The sequence below is a fragment of the Melozone crissalis genome, unplaced genomic scaffold, assembly GCF_028551555.1.
Source record: "Melozone crissalis strain CALT ecotype California unplaced genomic scaffold, PUWL_Pcris_2 ptg000045l_1, whole genome shotgun sequence".
Classification (NCBI taxonomy): domain Eukaryota; kingdom Metazoa; phylum Chordata; class Aves; order Passeriformes; family Passerellidae; genus Melozone; species Melozone crissalis.
In genome coordinates, this window is record NW_026535823.1 from 31,141,101 (window position 1) to 31,160,954 (window position 19,854).

Below are 19,854 nucleotides of genomic sequence, written 5' to 3' on the forward strand. Positions count from 1 at the left end.
ATAAATCATAAAGCAATTTAGGGTTGTATAGTTTAATTAGGAGTCAGTCTACCCTTTTTTTTTCTGTATCTATATATAAATATAAAAGAAGCCCCCCCCCCGTTTAAAGGCTTCCCCTGTCACATTCCAGGCTGTCACTGCCCTCAGCCTCAGTGTGTGAATCAGCTGTTCTGGGAACTTCCAGCTGGGCCAGTCCCGAGCCCTGGCACTGCAGGAACACAAGCTCAGTGTATTTGTGCACTTCTTTCCAGGCTTGTTTGTTGTGGAAAAAATACCCCCAGGCAACACTGCCCCCCTGGCAGCTCAGAGGGAATGGAAAAGGGGCTCTGGAGTAGGAACTAGAAGGATATTGGTTCAGTTTCCCTACACTGTAACAGTTAAAACAACAACACTTCCATCTTTTCACAAGGATTCAGGATTTTCTAGGTCTGACTCTTCACTGTGGCATGCAAGAGCTCTGCCCACAGCACGGCCTTTCTGCAAGTGTGGGCTGAGGGGACAAGAAAGGAACACAAACTGGGAATGTTTGTCTCCAGAGGCCGTGAAACCCCAAACCCACCGTGTTTCCCCAGGAACGGCTGCCTGAGGAAGGGCTGGACCGTGGGACAGGAAAATGGGGGTGGATGGGAGCAGAGGGGGCCCCGGCAGAGCCCAGGCCATCCCTCCCATAGCCAAACATTAGTTTTGGGTGTATCCCTTTCCTTTGTCCTTGAGGTGGCCTCGGGGGGTGATAAAGTGAGAGTCACCCGATCCACCTTGTGTGGAACTGGAAATGGTTCTTAACAGCCCCAGCTGCTTCGGAGGCACAGGCTGGTACAGCAGGAGGTCAGAGACACGGAGGGCTCCGAGGCCGGGCTGTGCATGGGGGGCTGAGCTCCTCACTGAGCAGCTCCCATCTCCCTGAAAACGCCCGATTTAATACCTGCCACGGGCAGGTCTGCTGTGCCTCGCTGCTGCTTTGCTCTTGGCTCCTGAACAGTTTGATGCTGTTCTTCCAGGGCTGCCAGAACAGCTCCATTCAGACCAGCACAGTTGGTTCCAGACTCTTCTCAGATCAGTAATTATTTCATTTCCAGCTCCAGAGGTTATAGAAACTCTGGCTGGCTCAAAGCCTGCAAAGGCAGGGCTGGGGCACCTCACACACACAAACACCCCCAGCTGAAAGCCTGGCAGAGCGGGGAAATGAGAACAGCTGCCACAACTCCCTCAAACCCTTCCTAACCTTCTTCCCAGTCACACTGCACAGGCAAAGTGCAAAATCATTTTTATTAATTGAAAACTCCCAAACTTGAGCGTGGGCGTGCTCAGCCACACCCTGAACACCTTTATGCTGGTGCTCAGAATTTTACTTGTAAAAATCAGTTTATTTGAGGATGGGACTTTGCAGTGGTAGAAAGGACATTCAAGTATTTGTGTTTATGCTGGACTTTAATAAGAATAAATAGTTTTTCTGCACTTTTTCAGCCTAATTGCAAGGATTTGAAAGGCAGGGGATTCACTCGGCTGGAGGGGTGAGGCTGAGGAGAAGGAAAGAGAAAAGCAGCTGGTTTATAAAAAATGTTGGTTTATATAAAACAGCATTAAATGCCAAAACTAAACTCAAATGTTGATCTAAAAGCAAACGTTACCAGAGCCCTGTGTTAATGCTGGGTCAGAGGCTGAGGCCTTTTCACCCTGGGGCTGGGGTTGGCTTTAGAGGAACCCTCCTGTGGGTGACAGATCTGTCCCCAGCCATGGCAGCAGCACCAGGGAAATGTTTGCAAACAACTAAAACCCATCCAGGGTGGGAACAATGAATTGCTGGCACTGCAGAGCTCCCCCCAGCCCAGAGCCCAGGCAGTGCTGGAGGAGCCCTCAGAGCCCAGAGCAGCAGCCCCAGGGCACAGGGCTGCACAGCACCCGGGGTGGATTATTTACATTGAGATTATCTGCTTGTGCACATTGTTAAGTTGAAATAGATGCCAGAAATGTTATCTGGACGTGCACCTGCCCGGCACAGCGAGCGCTCCCCAGCTGGGATTTGCTGGGGAGATTGGTTTACACTCAGCTCTTCGCTCCTTTTAAGTCCAGTCCAGCAGATGGAGAAGTTTGGGTTGATGTGGAATGCATTTTTCACATAATGCCTGTGGGGAGATGAGGAATGACTAAAATAAATAGCAATTAGACAGCAGCATCATCCTGCATGGATCTGTTTGGAGTTATGGATGTGGTGTCCAGTAAAACACACACAGAGCCTCAGGCAAGGCAGGGCACCAGCCCCTCTGCCTGGAGCTGCAGGGACACTTGGGGATGTTTTAAGGAACAAAAGCAGCAACAAGTTGAGGACAAACAGCACAGGATGTTTCACTGGGGGAGCAGAGCTTCTAGAAAAGCTCTTTGCTGCAGTGTTCAACAAACCAGGAACAAATCCCGTGGCAGAGAACATCTGATTCCCCCCAGAGCCTGCAGGACATCCCAGAGCTCTCTGCACATGGGTTACAAGGAGTACCTTGGTCCTGGTCACTCTGGCTGTGCCTTGGTGCTGGGTGTGACCGGGAGCAGCCCCAGGGGCTTCTTCCTTCTGTCCAGGAATGAGGTGAAGAATGCAGCACTCCCAGCCTGGATGTGCTCTGTGAACAAGGAAAACACAGAAATGTAATGTGTGATAGACTACAGTGGTGTGATGGCAGAATTTGTGCAAATCCTGCCTCATATATGAGTTAAATAATTTGCTGTGGTGGTTAAAGAACTCAGCACCCCTTTTCCTTCACCCACCGTGTCTCAGCAGGGATTTCAGAGCTTGTCCTGCTGAGTGGCTGCACCTGTGATCCATCACTGGCAGTGATGGCAAAGCAGAACTGAATGTGCTACCAGGATGAGAAGCTGGTGCTGCCTTTTGCTATCAGTAATAAAAGAATAAGTAAGAATCCCCAAGGGCTGTGCCAGCAGAGCCCAATCAGGGATTGCAGCAGAGGAACTCCCACCCCTGGATCACCCAGAGCCATCCCTGGATCACTCACAGCCATCCCTGGATCACCCACAGCCATCTCTGGATCACCCAGAGCCACCCCTGGGTCACCCAGAGCCATCCCTGGATCACCCACAGCCATCTCTGGATCACCCAGAGCCATCCCTGGGTCACCCAGAGCCATCCCTGGATCACTCACAGCCATCTCTGGATCACTCACAGCCATCCCTGGATCACCCACAGCCATCTCTGGATCACCCAGAGCCACCCCTGGGTCACCCAGAGCCATCCCTGGATCACTCACAGCCATCCCTGGATCACTCACAGCCATCTCTGGATCACTCACAGCCATCTCTGGATCACCCAGAGCCACCCCTGGGTCACCCAGAGCCATCCCTGGATCACTCACAGCCATCCCTGGATCACCCAGAGCCATCTCTGGATCACCCAGAGCCACCCCTGGATCACCCAGAGCCATCCCAGAGTCACCCACAGCCATCCCAGAGTCACCCCCACCTGGGGCTGGGCTGGGTGAGGTGAGCAGGTGCCTGGGACAGGCACAGGACAGGGTGCAAGGGCAGGGAGGAACTCAGGGAATGGGAACACGTGGGGAAGGCTCTGGGGCAGGTGCCTGTGAGTGCCACATGTCCCTGCAGAGATGAGCAGCTCTGCTGGAGCACCCCAGGGCTGCTGGCTCTGTTTGAGGCAGAATTCAGGATGCTGAACACACAAAGGGCATTTCCAGCAGCCTGAGCCCCTCGGCTGCACACAAACCCAGCTGGGCAGGGCACCAAACCCATGGCCAGGGGGCTGCTGGGGCAGGGCCCCCTCAGCTCTGCCCAGCTGTGACCCCATGGATCTCACACTGCCAGGGAGTGACTCCAGCACTGCCCCTGGGCTCCCAGCCCAACCTGGAGCTGCCCTTGGAGCACACAGGCACTGAAAGGGCTCAGTCTCCCCAAGTTCCCTTTCCCCTCCAAGTTCCCCCACCATCCTCTCCCAACTTTGACTGCTCTAAAACATTTACAGATCTAAAAAGCAGAGAGAAAAAAAATGTTCACCTGTCGGGTGATATAAAACCAATCTTCTACTAAATGTGCCAGAATAATTTTTCTCCACCTCAACCACAGTTAAAACCTTCAGTCTATTCATTACTGTCTTTTTATAGTATTTTTATTTAATAAAACCTATTAAGACTACCATACAAATCTCTTTACTTATGCTTTTATCTTTTAACTGATCAATTTTTATATTGCTGACATCCCTTCTTCACCATTTGCTCATTTAAAAATTCATAGTATATGAGCTATGTCTCTGGAGAAAACGTCTATAAAATTTGTTACAGCTGGCAAATGTGTATGAGTCAGTGATAGCACATGACTAAATGCTTCACAGAAAATAAAATTTGTTTCTGTAGTAAGCAGAACTGTTTAAATGTTATTTATTTTTATGTTTCAAAGAAAATATATTGTGAAGTGCTGCATTGATTTAATACGCAGCAATGTCTGTGTACACGCTGTACCGGGGAAATTTATGAAACCTTTGCACAACTCCTTTAATTGAATTTTCCAAATCTCTCACCACACACAAATAATCAATATCTTCTGCAGAGAAAACCAGTCAGAATTATTACAGTCTTTCTTTTCAATTTTGTTGTCATCAGCACATACAGAGCACCTGGATATTTGTAATGTCTGGATAGCAAGTTATTTACACCTCTTAAACATATAATTGCTACTAAGTGAGTCCAAACTAATGTTTCTTTTCTTTTTTATTTAAAATAATTGTATTCATGGGAGAAAGCAGTATTTATTCTCATGTAGGAGTTGCTACATGTTGGAAGAACTACAATTCTTTTGAATTTTTCATTAAGCTTAATACTCTAAACTAGATCCACCAGAATTAAAAATTCATAGCTGTTGCATCTCTAGAAAGGCACGTAGGAAAATAGAGTGTAAAAACAAGGGTGAAATCTGAGAATAAATGGGGCTGACACCTAAATCTAAAATGCAGGTTGACAGTTCTCTGTGTACTTGTCTGGGGCCTCCAGTCATATGTCTCATGTGCATTTCTGGATCTGCCACTGCAGTTAATGGCTTAATATTTCATCTGCATAGCCCAGGGTGCTCCATCACTGCAGAGCCTGGAGCTGCCCCCTCTCCTTCCTTCCTTCCTTCCCTCCTTCCTTCCATCCCAAACTCCTCCTGCTGCTGGGCCCACACCCCAGACTCCCCCAGTTTGGAAAATTCAGGGGTGGGTACAGCCCCAGAGCCCCAAATCCTGCTGGGAAGGAGCAGTGGGAGCTCCCCCAGCTCCTTTTCCTCAGAAGATCTCCAAGGAGGAGGAAGGAAAGGTGGGGCAGACACACAAGTACATCTAAAGGTCAAAAAAATTTTACACTTGATTTGAGAATGGTATGGAAATAAACCCCCAGCAACCACCAGAGCCAAGTGGTTCAGTCTTAGGACATCCAAATTCTGCACTCAAACTGACGCCAAATGGGATAAAGGGTGGAATTCTGTATTTTTACCTTTTTACCTGGCTCAAGGAGGAGCTCTGATTGTCAAGGATGTGCTTCTATTTTGCAGTGGTTGTGAAATGGGATTTATGTTTCAAAATAAATGCAGTTTTCAGAACTGGACTGGCAGGTGGAAACTCAGGAGTTTTGGTCCCTGATTTCTCAGCTTGGCTTTCATCAGTGATTTCAAGGGGCAGGAATAAATTCCTTGCAGTTAACCCTGATCAGTCTCCTGGAAAGCCACCCCTACTGTCCCAGGAGCACAAACCTCAGCCCCTTTATTCACCCACCATGAAAGCTGGGAATGCTCAGAACTCAGGGAGGATCAGATTTGCCCCTGGGCTCAGCAGGATGAGCAGCCCCACAGCAAAGGAAGTGTTTTTATTTCATCACAGCAGAGTTTTCCTCAGCACTGCAAGTATTTGATCTCTGGAGCACACTCATGGGCAGCAGCCATGGTTTGTGTCAGGGGCTGGGGGAGAAAAGTTTCCCTGTCCTTTGTCAGCCAGTTGGATCTTCACTCCTGGAATCTCCAAACCTAAAAAATTTTCCTTCAAAATGTGCCCATCCCAACCTGCACATCCATTCTGGACTCCCAGACACCCACTCAATTCATCTCTTGGCAGCTGTTTCACAATTTGCTTACTTTTTATTCAAAAACATTTTGTTTACTGTAAATTCGAGTCATGGGCAAACAATGCTGCCCTTTTTCCATGCTGGTCACCCAAAATGATAAAGTGAGCTCTGCACAAGGCTGCCCATTGAGGCAGGAATGTTCTCTATGAAGTTGTTTTAAGAGGAGGTCGTTTATGTAAAGTAAATAAATTTCATGCCTCACCATGTGATGATAATGTGACATTCCATCTGCACCAAGCCACAGAACAGTCATAAGTTTTAAGCCTTGCCATAACTAATTAAAAATAATTATAAAAAACCCACATCTGAAACTAAAAGGCAAAGAAAAACATCTACAGATGCTTCTCTTTGATCACAAACTTCTCTGCCTCTCCCGCTGCTGCGTTTTCAAGACTGCAAAATTGAATTTATTCTTTGTGAAAGCAAAACTGACATTGGAACTTCATCAAAATCGCTCAGCTTAAACTCAGAATTCTCTTTTCCACCCTACCTGCACAAAATATCTCATCTAAGCAGCCTTTGGGGCTCGGGGCTGCTTTCTGGAGCAGAGCTGGAGCTGCAGAGTGTGTGGTGAGCAGCAAGGAGCACAAAGGCAGCAGAGAGGGCTCCCAGCACTGCCAGCCCTGGCTGCAGCAGGAGCACACAGGGAGCTGGAAATCAGCACCTGCACACTGCTCAGATCAGCCCCATTCCTCCCAAGGGCTGGCACTCCTTTCCACCTGCAGCTAATCTGCTGCAGCCCAGCAAACCCAAGCTTGATCCATTTTCTGTCCTTCAAGAGAATTCCCCACAGCAGAGATGCCACCACTGCTCCTGTCCTGGGTTTGCTCTGCTCTCAGATGGAAAATGGGAAGGTAACAGAAATATCAGAATATCCCTGGGGGAGGTTGCTGGTTTTCCTGAGTGTGAGGGAATTAAAGTGTCCTGTGTGTGCCCCCTTCCCTCCTGCCAGGGCACCAGAGCAGCTGGGGAGGAAACACCACCAGCTTCAAACATTTCCACAGCACTGGTCATGAACAAACCCCAGAGCTGGGATTTCACACCCCCTGGAGGGGGTGAAATACTCCACAAGATACACAAAGTGAAAAAGGTTTTGCTGCAAGATTGTGACACTGAAACACAGTGGGAGGGAGGAGGATGAGGAAGAACAAGGAAAATTGATATGGGAAATCTTCTGGACCATGCCACAAATGCAAGGCCATGAATGATTCCTTCTCCTGCACAGTCTCATGGGGAAATACCCAACACAATGAAAATAGCAGCAAATATTCAATTTACATTTGCAGGCCATTCAGAAGAAACACATTTGATTATCATTGTTTTCATATCCTAAAGGTTCCCCAACTCATTGCAAGTGAAAAGGACTGCAAAGAAATCAAGGCAAAGGAATCAAAACATCTGTTACACAGAGTTATGATGAGTTTCTTACCTCGGGCAGGGACTTTTCCATGGTTTGCTTTCAACAGCTGCAGTTTTTCTGCTTGACTCACTAGTGAAGAAATAAATCCAAAATCAACAAATGTTGCCCCAGAGCTTTCAAAGAAAATAATACCTCTGCTGCCTCCTTCACTTTCAAAGCATTTCAAGGAAAAAAACCCTCTTGCCTATGTAACTGTGCTCAAAAAAATTAGCAAGAATTTTGAGAATTCAGAGAATTCTGACAAGTTTTGCTTCCAAGCCTCGTCCCACATTTTGTTCCAATTTTTTTTCCTCATAGTGCTGCCATGGTTCCTAATTCAGAGATGGGGGAAGGATGCTTCTTTCCCAAGGAGCTGAGGGAAAGAGTGGACACAGGAGTGGCAGTAAGAGGTCTGAGCTGTCCTGTGGGCTGTGTGTCTGTCTGTCTGTCTGTCCCACCCCGATGGGACCCAGACTGTGCCCAGGTAACTCCATGGTGCCTCAGAAAGGATCTGGCACTGCAGCAGGGCATGCCCATGCAGAAGGAAAATGGAATGAGTTTGGAATATAAGTTAGAGAAAAAATGGTGATTGAAAGACCAGCATGTGATGCATCCATTCCACAGGTTGGGAAGAAATTTTCTCTGGTACCTGTGGCTTTACTGCCCACCTGCTCCCAGCTGCAAAATCAGCATCCAGGCTCTCCAGGTTTGCTTTCTGGCTCCTTTGGAAAAGCATTTCAGATGTGGCAGCTGTGGAGTGCCCTGATCCCAACACAACAAGCATCTGGAATGTCCATCATTCCAGGACACATGAATAGAGATTTTTAAAGCCTGGAAATTTATATTCAGCCTAATCCTGCTGACAGGCAAACAAACAAACAAACCAACTTCCTCGGAAGGGGAGAAGAAAGGCCAAGCAATCCAAGTGCAAACGTTCAGCCTAATCCCCACCGAAGTACCCACTAAGTATCTCGCTATTTACTGAGCATTTCCACAAGAAAAGGTGTTGCTTTTCCAGGCTTGCCCTCCCCAGCGTGCCTGGCTTTCATGTCCCTGCTGGATGCAGGGGACACCTGAAGTGCATTTTTCCTGAGAGCTGGGCAGTACCAGAGGGAACATCTGGAATGATCCCTGTAAATGTTCCAAGGGGATAAATAAATGTACTGAGCTCTCCTCACCCAGCGCTTGGGTTTTCTGCAGCTCAGCACTCAGGTCACAGGACGAGTGGGAGACTCCGAGGATGTTTTTCAGCTCTCTACTGCCCTCCAAAGCCTGGAAAACAACAATTAAAATCAGCGTTAAATCCCATTCCCAATATTTACTCCATATCTACAACATACCAAAGCCAATTTGGAAATTGTTCATAAGCTCTAAATTCCTCATTTTCTAAATAAACACTGCAATTAAAATATTTTCAATTAGTATAATTGTTTGGTTTTTATTTTTTAAATAAAACCTTGCTCACATGAAATAAATCAACACAGTCCTCTGAGTACACTGAATTATTTCTCAGCTATTGATGCACAGCAATGAACCTTGTGCTAAATTTAGTCAGGAAACAAAATGGGAAAAAAAAGAGAGCAGTGATTTGCATTTGAACATGTATTGGACTATTAAATAATGATACTTTAGTGCTAAATTAAATGGTACAATCACTTCAACACAAAAGGATCATTAATCCTCAGAGACATAAAAATCTATGCAGTTAATTAATATTTTGAGTTATAAATAATAATTGAGAACTACTTCATATTGGTTCTATTTCTGTACAAATTAAAAACTGAGGACATGGAAAAGCAACTCTTCTAGTTTAAAAAAATCCAATAAGTTTTTGAGTTTGTTTGCATTTTCTGGATTTCCAAGTCCAGCTTGCCTGGTTTCAAGTCTTTTATTTGTTTCCCTACCCCTTCAAAGATCAAATGTTGCATATAAAATCCTAATTTTGCTTTCAAATCCTGTATTAGAAGTAGTTTAAAAGACAAATCAGTGTAAACCAGACCTTCAGGCTTGTCAGATTTGCTCTCAGTTTCAGAATTCTGGGCAAGGAATTTCTCACTTGGGAGTGCAGTTGCAGGAACCTGTGTAAAAAAGGTGAAACAATTCCAATTATCCACGTCCCCACTCACTGAAAATCCATGTTTGCAATGTTTCCCAGAGGTTTTTCTCATTGGAATGGGGATGGATCAGTTCAGCTGTGAGGATTTATATCAGTGTACTGGACAATGTATTTTCCATCTGCAAAATTAAGTGTGTGGAAGTTCACATGAATATCAAGTGTGGGTGTTGGTTTAGTCATGTTTTTGTTTGAATGTCACTGCTGGTCTCCTGCAAAGCTTTTAAAAACATTCTGAATTATTGAATGCAAACATTTCCATATCAATGAGGCCTCTAATTACTGCAATTGTTGTGTAATTCCGGGTTCCTGTCACTAAGAGATGAGGCTGGATGTTTTGACTAAGGGATTCACTGAATCACAAAAGAACCCCCCAATTAATCAATTTACAGTTTTACACCGGTATAATGTCAATATTTTATTTTCCACTGTTTAAATGTCATCCCAGCAATCTGTCCAGCTCCATCACTTGGAAGACATTATCCCACACTGAAGGAATTTCAGCCTAAGGATGTGGGAAAACATCCAGCAGAGGCAAAAACCCCAGGAAACAAATTGTGAGTTATTGCAATAATGAAAATAAAGAGCTACAACTTCAAACATAATATTTATGTGAATAAACATCACAGTCATTGCCTGGTGGTGGAAATGAGAAGCAATCAGAGCCCTGCAGCCATAACAAACTCCAAACCGAATGCACTTACACGTCGTGCTCTGTTTGAGGCTGCCCTCTCCTGGACAATCCGCTCCTGGATTCGCTCTGCTCGTTCCCATCTCCTTGAGAAAAGGCACAACAAGGATAAAAATCAGATGTGGGGTATTTGAAGCGCCTGAAGGAGGAGTTGGTGTGAACCTTGAGGGCTGAGTGATCTTTTGAGAACAGGAAAAGCCTCCAAGCTCACTTGGAAAGCAGGACTTGGAATGAACCACATAAAATTATTTATAATTTACACTTTTGGAATTTGACCTCTCCTCAGTTTCTGGAAACCTCGGGATTACAGCATTAACACCTGGGAGTTGGAATCATCCTGGCAGATATTTGCTGTGCTCTTCCAGGAGCTTTTTATCCCATTAACTGCAGATTAACATGCAGCATTATCCTGAAAATGCTGCAATGACTGAGCCATGGAATTCCCATTTCCCTTCATAAAAACTGCCTGGCCCCAAGTCCATTTCCTAAACACCCACAAAGATTCTGGGAATTGCTTCCAAAGGCTCCAAAAGTGCTCTACTGACAATACAATATTCCAGTCTGGCATGTGAGGGATGGGGCAGGATAAATGTGACCTCTGACCACAAAACCCTCTGAATTTACATGATTTATCCAATTCCCACAGGAATCAGGTCAGAACAAAACCAGATTAAAAATTTAGCTTGTCTATCAATACTTGTTCCAGCAATAAAAAAGTCACATCTGACTATCAGAAATGATTTAATTGTGGTTTAAATTGAAGGCATCACAAAACGCGGGGATTTTGTAAATTCACCTTTAAGTGAAAGATTTGGAATTTACCATGAGTTTAACAAATGTACAGATCCCAGACAGACCTGTGGAATGAGGAGCTTTCCACATTTCACTGTAATAAATCTCCTTCCTGCCATCAGACTGAAAAAAAGAGACCACACTCAGCATTCAACACTTTGATTTCTTCTTGTTGGATCTAAATTATTACAGCCAAGTCTCAGCACCCAAGGATAAATTAACTTTTAATTTTAATATTTTGTAAAACATTTAGAAACACTTCAGGATGACAAAGTGCTATAAAAGTTTAAGCTTTAATACAGTAGCTAAGAGTTAAGACCCGCAAAAATTTCATTTTAAATCTGAGTAGTCAATAGAACTTGGACTTAAATCAGTCATCAATTATCACACAGGTCATACTTTGGGTACTGTGGGATTTTAGAAGGAGAGCAGAAATTGTGGGTTTAAATGGACAGCCTGGAACTTGGGATTTAATAGTTATACACCATCTTGTAGGGGAAAAAAAAAAGAAGAATGGCAGCAGGATAAAGAATTAGGATAAAATCTAAAATCCTGGAGGGAAGCTCCACTTTGCAGATGCATCAGGAGAGGATGTGGTACAACAGCTAAAATCTGCAGGCACCCAGATAAATTTCCAACAGTGGCTGTTCCACCTTGCTCAGAATATTTTTACTCAACATAACTCATAAATGTTGGTGAGGCCTCAATTACTGTACATAAATTCCAAAACCTCTGGGGAGTAAAAATTCTGCAACCCAACAAGAACCAGTGGCTGAAAATTAAAGCCAGACAAATTCAAAACCAGATTTTTTCTTAATGACTAAAATAATTGAACAAGGAATTTCCTAACAACAGCAGAGATGCATTATTATTACTATTATATTTTTATTATTTTTTTTATTTTATTACTACTACTACTACTACTACTACTACTACTAAACCATCTTTTCTAGAGTTGTACTGCAAGGAAATGAAAGCTCTATAGGGAAAGATGACAAAAAGTCCCTCTGTATTCTTCTTTTTAAAATAAAAAGTTACACCAGGTGACCTGAGGTTCCTCAGTACTTAAAGAGGCCACAACCACAATATTTTTACACAGCCATAAAAGCAGCTCAGTCTACTGAAAATCTGCTTCTTGAGCAGTCAGAGTCAAAAGCTGTGACTGTGGAACAAAGTGAACATTTATCCTAAAGTGAACTGGAAATAATATAATGATAATCTCATAAAGGTGTGTTTTCTGAGAGCTGATAACATTCAGTGTTGTGTAAATTAAAAATTGCCTCACTCAGTTTTATAAACACCCCCAAGATTCACACTGCAAAAATTCAAGCTTCAAGTCCCAACCTTGGCTTTTCCAGAAGAGATTCTTGGAGAGGAAAAAGAAACCAAATACAGCAGAAGGGAGAGAAGTCCCTAAATGCAGGAGGAAGCAGGAAAAAGCTGCAGGAGCAAACAGGGAATGCCCAGCTCACCCTGTGCTGGGGCACTGCTGGGGTTCTGTGCCCGCTCACTGCAGGGAGAGGAGCAGGGGCTCAGCTGGCACGTGCCCGTGGTGGGGGAGTACAAGTTCAGGCTGCTCCTTTTGGCCTTCAGGGGGGTTTCCTCAGGTGCCTGAAACAGAGAAAAATGCAAAAAAACCTCCGGATGAGTATTGACAAAACCTCTCTGAACTTTGTTTCTTTGTTCCCTAATTCCTGGCTTTATGTATTCCCATTCTGGAAAGCCCCTGTTAAATGTTGTGCTGGGCTGACTTGGTGCTCATCAAGCTTCTCCATCACTCCCTCCTCTCAATAAAATTAGTTTGACTCTAAAAACTAAAAAATTCTTTTAAACACTTTGTCTGCCAGGTTCCATAAAGAAAAAAAAATTTCTCCTTTATATATTTAAAAATACATTTTTTCCAGTGATTTAGGTATTCTGGCATGATCACCTCAATGTTTGGGGTTTTTTTTAAGCAGCCAAACCAAGCTATTATTTTTCTTCCAGCAATGAGAATTTAAGACACAAATTTATTTTATTGTATCGAAAGTTATTTCTAATAATTTTTTAATTTAATTTTTTTTTAATTGAAAACATCCCAAGTGAATGCCTTAAATCCAAAATTTTGTCTGTGGTTCAGGGTTTCAATATGTCCAGTGATGTAAGAGGAATTATTGAATGATGTTAAAGGATTTATGCAGAGAAGTTGTCAGAAGAACAAGTCTGCAGTGCTGGAATCAAACTGGGATTATCTGGGATGGGCTCTAGCATGGATGCAGAATTGCAAGGATGAGAAACTGGGGTTTTCTGCACATTCCATGTACAGAAATTAAAAAAAACAACCCAAACCTTCACTTCACAACCCCCAAGTGCTGCTGTTGGTCATCAGTAGTGGGACTTGTAGCAGATTTTAAAAGATTTTAATGCTGCCCACTTGCTTCTGCCTTGTTTTAGTCCCAAATATCTTAAATATTTTCACACCTCTCATTTATACTCTTGTTCCAGTCTAGCAGCATTTAAACTTCACCTCATGGAAATTCTCACTCTGTCTTGCCACATTCAGGCAGGTTAAAGAAATGCTTCCAATAATCTTTAAATGAAATATGAATTGAAGCATCAATGCTAATTTAGGCATTAACATGTCATCAAATCTCCTTTTCAATAGGGAGAATCTCCAAACATTTCAGACTATTTTTCCTGCTTGAACAGCAGTCATCTCACCCATTTCTGGAGACATGGATAAGGTTATTTTAAACAAAATTCCTGCAGCACTTAAAAGAACAATTTTTATTTGTCAGTAAGATTTTCTCCTCCAGGAAGAAGAATTTTACTCCAGTTATGCAATTTTTTAATGATACCACGCTAAGATTCCAAAAATCTAAAAATACTCATTCCTGATCTGGTTAGTTCATGGTTTTGATCCATGGAATGAGAAACTGTTGATAAAAAAGGGAAGGAATGACAGAAACAGCAAAGATTAAGCATGTATTTCACCCAAACCATGAGTTCACTACCTTCTATTCCTTCTTTCCTTCTATAAAGTTATTTAATTTAAATCTTTCACATGCATGTATTGGAGACATTGTGTGAACTAAAAATCAGTGTAAAGCCCCATCCCCGAGTCTCCACAAAGTTTCTATCACTTAGGTGGGTTTTTCCTCAGCTCCACAAGGGCCTGACTGCAGGTAAACATGGATTAACTCTTTTTATCTCATGGGAGGGGATGGCTGTAGGGCAGGAAAAGCATTCCATGGAATTTCAGCTGGACCACTCATCTACAAAAATTCTACTGCAGCCCAAGAAACAGCTGCAAAATCACAGTCCCAGCTGCATTCTGAGCAGAACAAGTTGGGTAATGGTACACTAAGCTGCTAATTAAACTGTTAATGATTTATTTTTGGTGCCACTGTGATATTTTGCACCTCTGTTGAAACATTCAAATAATAAGTATCCAGAATTTTTTTAAAAGCCCAATTTCTGCCCTGCTCAACGCCACTGAGGCCCCCAAATAAGTGCTGCACAAACAAAAATCTCTTGGCACGGAGATTTATTGGGAGCTCGTTTGCTGACCAGCTCTTTCTCCCTGCACTTCTCCAAAATTTCCCTTCCTTTGCACCCTGCCATCCCCCCCAGCTGCAGCAGGAGCCACTGTGGGAGGTGACAAAGTGACATATGTCACGACATGCTGGTGCCTGGGAGGTGCTGGAGCTGCATTCCCAACCAACAACAGCACCAGTACAATTTGATTTTGGTTGTGCTAAGTGCAGTGAAATTGATGGCAGCGTTAGGAGTTTATTGTTTCATTATGCCAGATTAGCTGAGGGAGGTAATTACAGCCCCGACATGAAAATGCCTTTAATGTTTTCATTTCAATTTTGCAGTTTCTAATATGCAGATTACAGCATTATCATAATTCCATATTGTCACATGTACAATTACATGGCAGAACGTTTGCTTCCCAGGATAATGGAGCTAATTTCTAATAAATGATTTCACCAAGGATCTTAACTCATTCAGCTCTTGGGTAAATAGTGGTGGCAATAACAATATGCACATTTTTCAAGTGATTCATGCAGATGTACATTACTTAACGCCAGGCAGTTCTGTGACAAATGAAATACAATCAATTTTACACTAATATTTGCAGCAGTAATTTTGTGCTTTAAGATTTGCCCAGACAACATCCAATCTGTAACAACATAAAGGCAGCTAAAATGAAATACATTGTTTATATCCACATTTATTTCTGCACACAGATATATGTACATATATATTTATACAGCCCAGATGGCTCCACACATCAAAAAATACTTACATTATCTTTTTTAACAGTGTCCAAATTTAATGCTCTCTTAACCCTGCAGGAGAAAAACAAGGACAGGTTTTATGGTCACGTAGACACAAAGATTTCTGTTAGCAAGGTCTGTAATTGATAATGCTAAAGACAGTTTCCTTTTTTGGTTTCACATTTACTGATGGCATCCAAAGCAAATCCATTCCCTGAATGTTGCTTGTTTAGGAGGATTAAGTGTTTGCCTAAGAAAATCTGATTCTCCATTTTATACCAGAGATAAAATCCAGGCACTGAAGTGAAATCATGCTGAGTATTTATCTTTTCTCCAAGGCTATAAACAACAAACCCCCCTCCAAAAGCATTTCCATTTACATACCTTCTGAGCAAGGCTTGGAATTATTTTGCCATTAGCCGAAATAATGTTTAAGACATTTAAGACACAGGTACAGGCAAGGTGAAAAAAGGAGTTTTTCCCCATCATTTTAGCTCTTAACATGATTCAGAGCCAGCAGGCTATGACTTAACAGGGGAACAGATGCTCTCTGCCTTTACAGGTCCCCAAACCATAAGAAAGTGTTTGCTTCCCTTCTTCCCTCTCCTGATTCAGGAACATGCCAAGCTCTCTCTGCAAAATCTGCTCCTCTGAACTGGATGCCCAGCTGTTAATGGCAACACTGGAAGAGGAAAGCTGAATATTTATAATACTTTATATGGTACAGCTGTCTGCTAAAGAGCAGTCATCAAAATTTTATTGAATGCAGGCGAAATGCTCCAAGGAAAGAAAGGTCAACATAAATTAAGACTATTTTTCCCAGAGACAACTGAAACTTTTTAAGCACATTCCTAAATCTTAACAATAGTTTAAAGCGTGATGTAAAACGATGAGAAAAAAAAAATCTTTGTAAGAACAGTCCCCAAGAAACATATATATTATACTGAATTAAACAAGGTTTGGAATATACATCATATTTCAAGAACTTAGTTCACTTTTCATCTTGGAAAAAGAATGTTTTGCCTTGTAAGGAATTTAGATGACCTCATTGCAAACATATCCTTTTCAAATTTATGCTGCTATTCCAAAACTGTAAATTAAAGGATTGGGAAAATAGAATATGAAACACATCTTTGATCTGTAACTCAGGCAAGGGTCTTATATGAAAACTTTTACAGCTATCTCTATTACAAAAAGGGGAAAAGAAATATCCTGTCTTTAAAAAGCCAAGTAAACAGGTAACATTTAAATTAAAAAGGCCTCTGAAATCCTGGCCAAAGGGCAGCCAAAGCTGCAACAGTTTGATGGAATTCTTTACAATGTATTTCTTTTTTAAAGAGAAGCCCATATAGCTCAAGGAATCCCGACTCCATTACAGCTTCCAGCTCGTGGCAGCAGAGAAATATTCCATTTATTAATGCACCCACACACAGGGATGCTCTGGGGGCCAATGCATTTGCATGTTCCACCAAGGCATGTTCTGATGGAAGTTTTTATGGCAGGTGTCAAAAGGAGCTGAAAGCCAAAGGAAATCAGGAGCAGGATCACAGCTGTGGGATGAAATAAATGAGAAACTACATGAAAATCCCACTAAGTTATAAACACTGAGAGCATTTCTTAGGGGGAAAGCTGTGCACTAGTCAAAGCCTTGTTCTTTGAAGTCTGTCAAATATTGTGTACAGCAACAGAGCAGCACACAGCCCACATTTCTCTCTGCAGGCACCCTGAACTGTGGGGGCAGAGAGGGAGCCTCATTCCAAGCCCTTGAGTGTTGGAAAGAGCTGGAATGTTGTGGAATTCTATTGGAATTCTGGAATTCTATTAGAAAATAGGATTTTAGCTTTAGGAGGTCAACCTTGCCTTGTGCCACCCAACAGCCCGCCTTGCTTGAGGGCTTGTTTTCACTGATTGTCTTTTCAATGCCATAATGTGAGAAGTTAAAGCAAAATAATTTAAAATTTCTGTTCCAACTCTACACACAGACCCCTGAGACTAAATTCATACCAGTTCCTCACACGAAAACCCTGTTGGCTGAACTGTCCTCTCTCAGATCTTCCAGAAGAAGAATGTGGGGGAGAAAACAATATATGCAGACAGAATTCCTCAAATATTTCAGGAAATGACATGAAGAGGACCACTTTTAGTTTGGTTTATTTTTTTTTATATATAGCTCACTTTGCCTGTGGTGCAGAACCAAATGTCAGAGTGGAAGTAGAAAAGGAGACAAAAAGATGAGGCACTTGTGGTGAGAGTATTCAACCTGAGTTTCCTACCCCTGAATTAGCCTGACAAGGCTTAATTTATTTTGTTAACCATGCAGAGTATGATGGCATGTGCTCACAGCCAGCTGTACAACCTGCAGTGATTATTTTGTGCCTAATATTTATCAGGTTAAAGAACTTTCCTTATTGATCTCCAGAAGCCCATGATGAGCAGAGATACACAAGAGCAGCACCAGACTTACATGACTTGATTAATGACTTACTGCTTGATAAATTGCAAAATACAGGAGAAAAATGAGCAGGATTTATTCCCACAGGAGACAGAATGAAGAGATACAGCCTGGTGGGAAATGGGCATGGGGGTGTCATGCCCTGATCTCCACAGGCCTGCAACTCCTTCCCACCTCTCTGCACCTGAGCGTGTGTGAATCTATAATTTAGTCACTGCTGTAATTGTAGTAAATCCTGTTGAATCACTTTATAAATATTAAATCAGTCAGTGATTAAGTGCTGCTAAACTCTTTTGCACCTGTATCTTTTGTATCCATATCCTTGTCTCCGTGACCCTTTTGCATCCCTGGTCTCTGTGTAAATCATTACAAATTTATTCTAATCCCATTTTCCTGTGTATGCTCCATCTGTGTAGGAAGCAATAGAGTGAACCTTGCCATCAAACTCTGTTGAAGCCACACTTTCACAAATTCACAAAAACCAAAATCTGGTTTTTTTTGCCAATCCCTTTAGTGATGGCCAAGGGAGGGGTCAGAAGATGGACCAGGCTTTGCCCAGAAATGGGCAGAAAATGAGTTCCACCTGGATGTGAGGAAGAAATTCTTTCCTGTGCAGTGACTGAGCACTGGAACATGTAGGGGGGATAGAATATAAGTAAATAAAGGTAGTATAGAATGTAATCTTACCCCCTAAAGAGTTGCAGCTGAGTCAATTATTAAGGATTAGGAGCAGGCCTGACTTTACTAGGCCACAGCTGTAGCCAATAAGAAGAGTGTTATAAAAGGGTGGGGTGGTGGGAACTGGAGTCAGCTGGCTACTACAAGGACAAGGACGAGTCAATGCATAGAGGAGCTGCCTACAAGACACATCAAGGAGGTATGAAACTCTAGTGATATGGAACCCTTGCAATGTAATGTAATAGAACCTTTGCAATACAATGATAACAGGAACAGATTGTTCAGAGAGGATGAGGAGTCTCCCTCGCTGGAGATATTCCAGACCTGCCTGGATGCCAGCCTGTGCCATGGGCAAGGCATGACCCACTGTGGGTCCTTTCCAAACTGAACCATCTTGTAATCCTTCTTCTTCTCCCCTCCCACACAGCCCCACAGGAGTTATCCATGCTATGTAGAGATATAGAATCAGAATAATTGGGACTGGAAGGGATCTCTGGAGCTCATCCAGTCCAAACCCCTTGCCAAGGCAGGGTCACCCAGACTTTGAATGTCTCCAGAGATGGAGACTCCACAGCCTCCCTGGGCAGCTGCTCCAGAGCGCTGCCACCCTCGGTGCACAGCAGCTGTTCCTGATGTTGAGGTGAAAGTCTTTGTGTTTTAGTTTAGTTTTAGGGCAATTTCCCCTCGCTGGGTACCTGTGAGCAGAGCCGCCCACGACCCCTCAGAAATGCAGAATGCAGAGAGGATCCCCCACAGCGGCAGCGCCGCCCGGCCAGCCCCGCCCGCAGCGCTTCCCCCGGAGCCACGGCCGCCAGCACTTCCCGGTTAATTTCCATTGGGAAACAAATCCCGCCCCTCGCCAGCCGTTCCAGGAGCCACCGCCGCCAGCCCTTCCCGGCCTGTTTCCATCGGGAAACAAATCCCGCCCCTCGCCAGCCGCTCCAGGAGCCACCGCCGCCAGCCCTTCCCGGTCTGTTTCCATCGGGAAACAAATCCCGCCCCTCGCCAGCCGCTCCTCCCTCCCGGGGCCGCTCTGAGGGCGCTTCTCCCCTACGGAACGCGCTCGGGAGCAGCGGCGCGCTGGAAGAAGCGCTCCCCTCACGGAGCCCACGGGAACCGACCCGCTGCCGTGAGGGGACGGGGGGGAGAGGAGAGAGCACAGAGAGAGGCGAGAGAACAGAGGAAGGGGAGGGAGAGCAGCGCTGCCCCGCTCCCCAGACACCTACGACATCCCGCAGCCGTTCCCGCCGCCTCCCCTTCGCAGCTCCCGCCGTGTGCCCGCCAAACGCCGCCGGCTGGAAACGGCGCCGAGAGCAGGGCGGGCCGGGGCGGGGCCGAGGAGCCCGGCAGGGCTGCGGGGCCG

The 19,854-nt window shown here is 44.1% G+C and overlaps 1 protein-coding gene across 1 annotated transcript; it reads right to left on the bottom strand.

The window, feature by feature from the left end:
* Nucleotides 1–1,287: 1,287 nt before the first annotated feature.
* On the bottom strand, nt 1,288–19,809 carry ITGB3BP (integrin subunit beta 3 binding protein). Its single transcript, XM_054285510.1, has 9 exons — nt 19,718–19,809; nt 15,391–15,433; nt 12,569–12,707; nt 10,318–10,390; nt 9,500–9,578; nt 8,679–8,772; nt 7,531–7,590; nt 2,489–2,609; nt 1,288–2,123 (listed from the first exon to the last, which is right to left on the bottom strand). Exons 1-8 carry the CDS (start codon nt 19,720–19,722, stop codon nt 2,500–2,502), a joined length of 603 nt encoding a protein of 200 aa, XP_054141485.1. The 5' UTR covers nt 19,723–19,809; the 3' UTR covers nt 1,288–2,123; nt 2,489–2,499.
* Nucleotides 19,810–19,854: the final 45 nt, after the last annotated feature.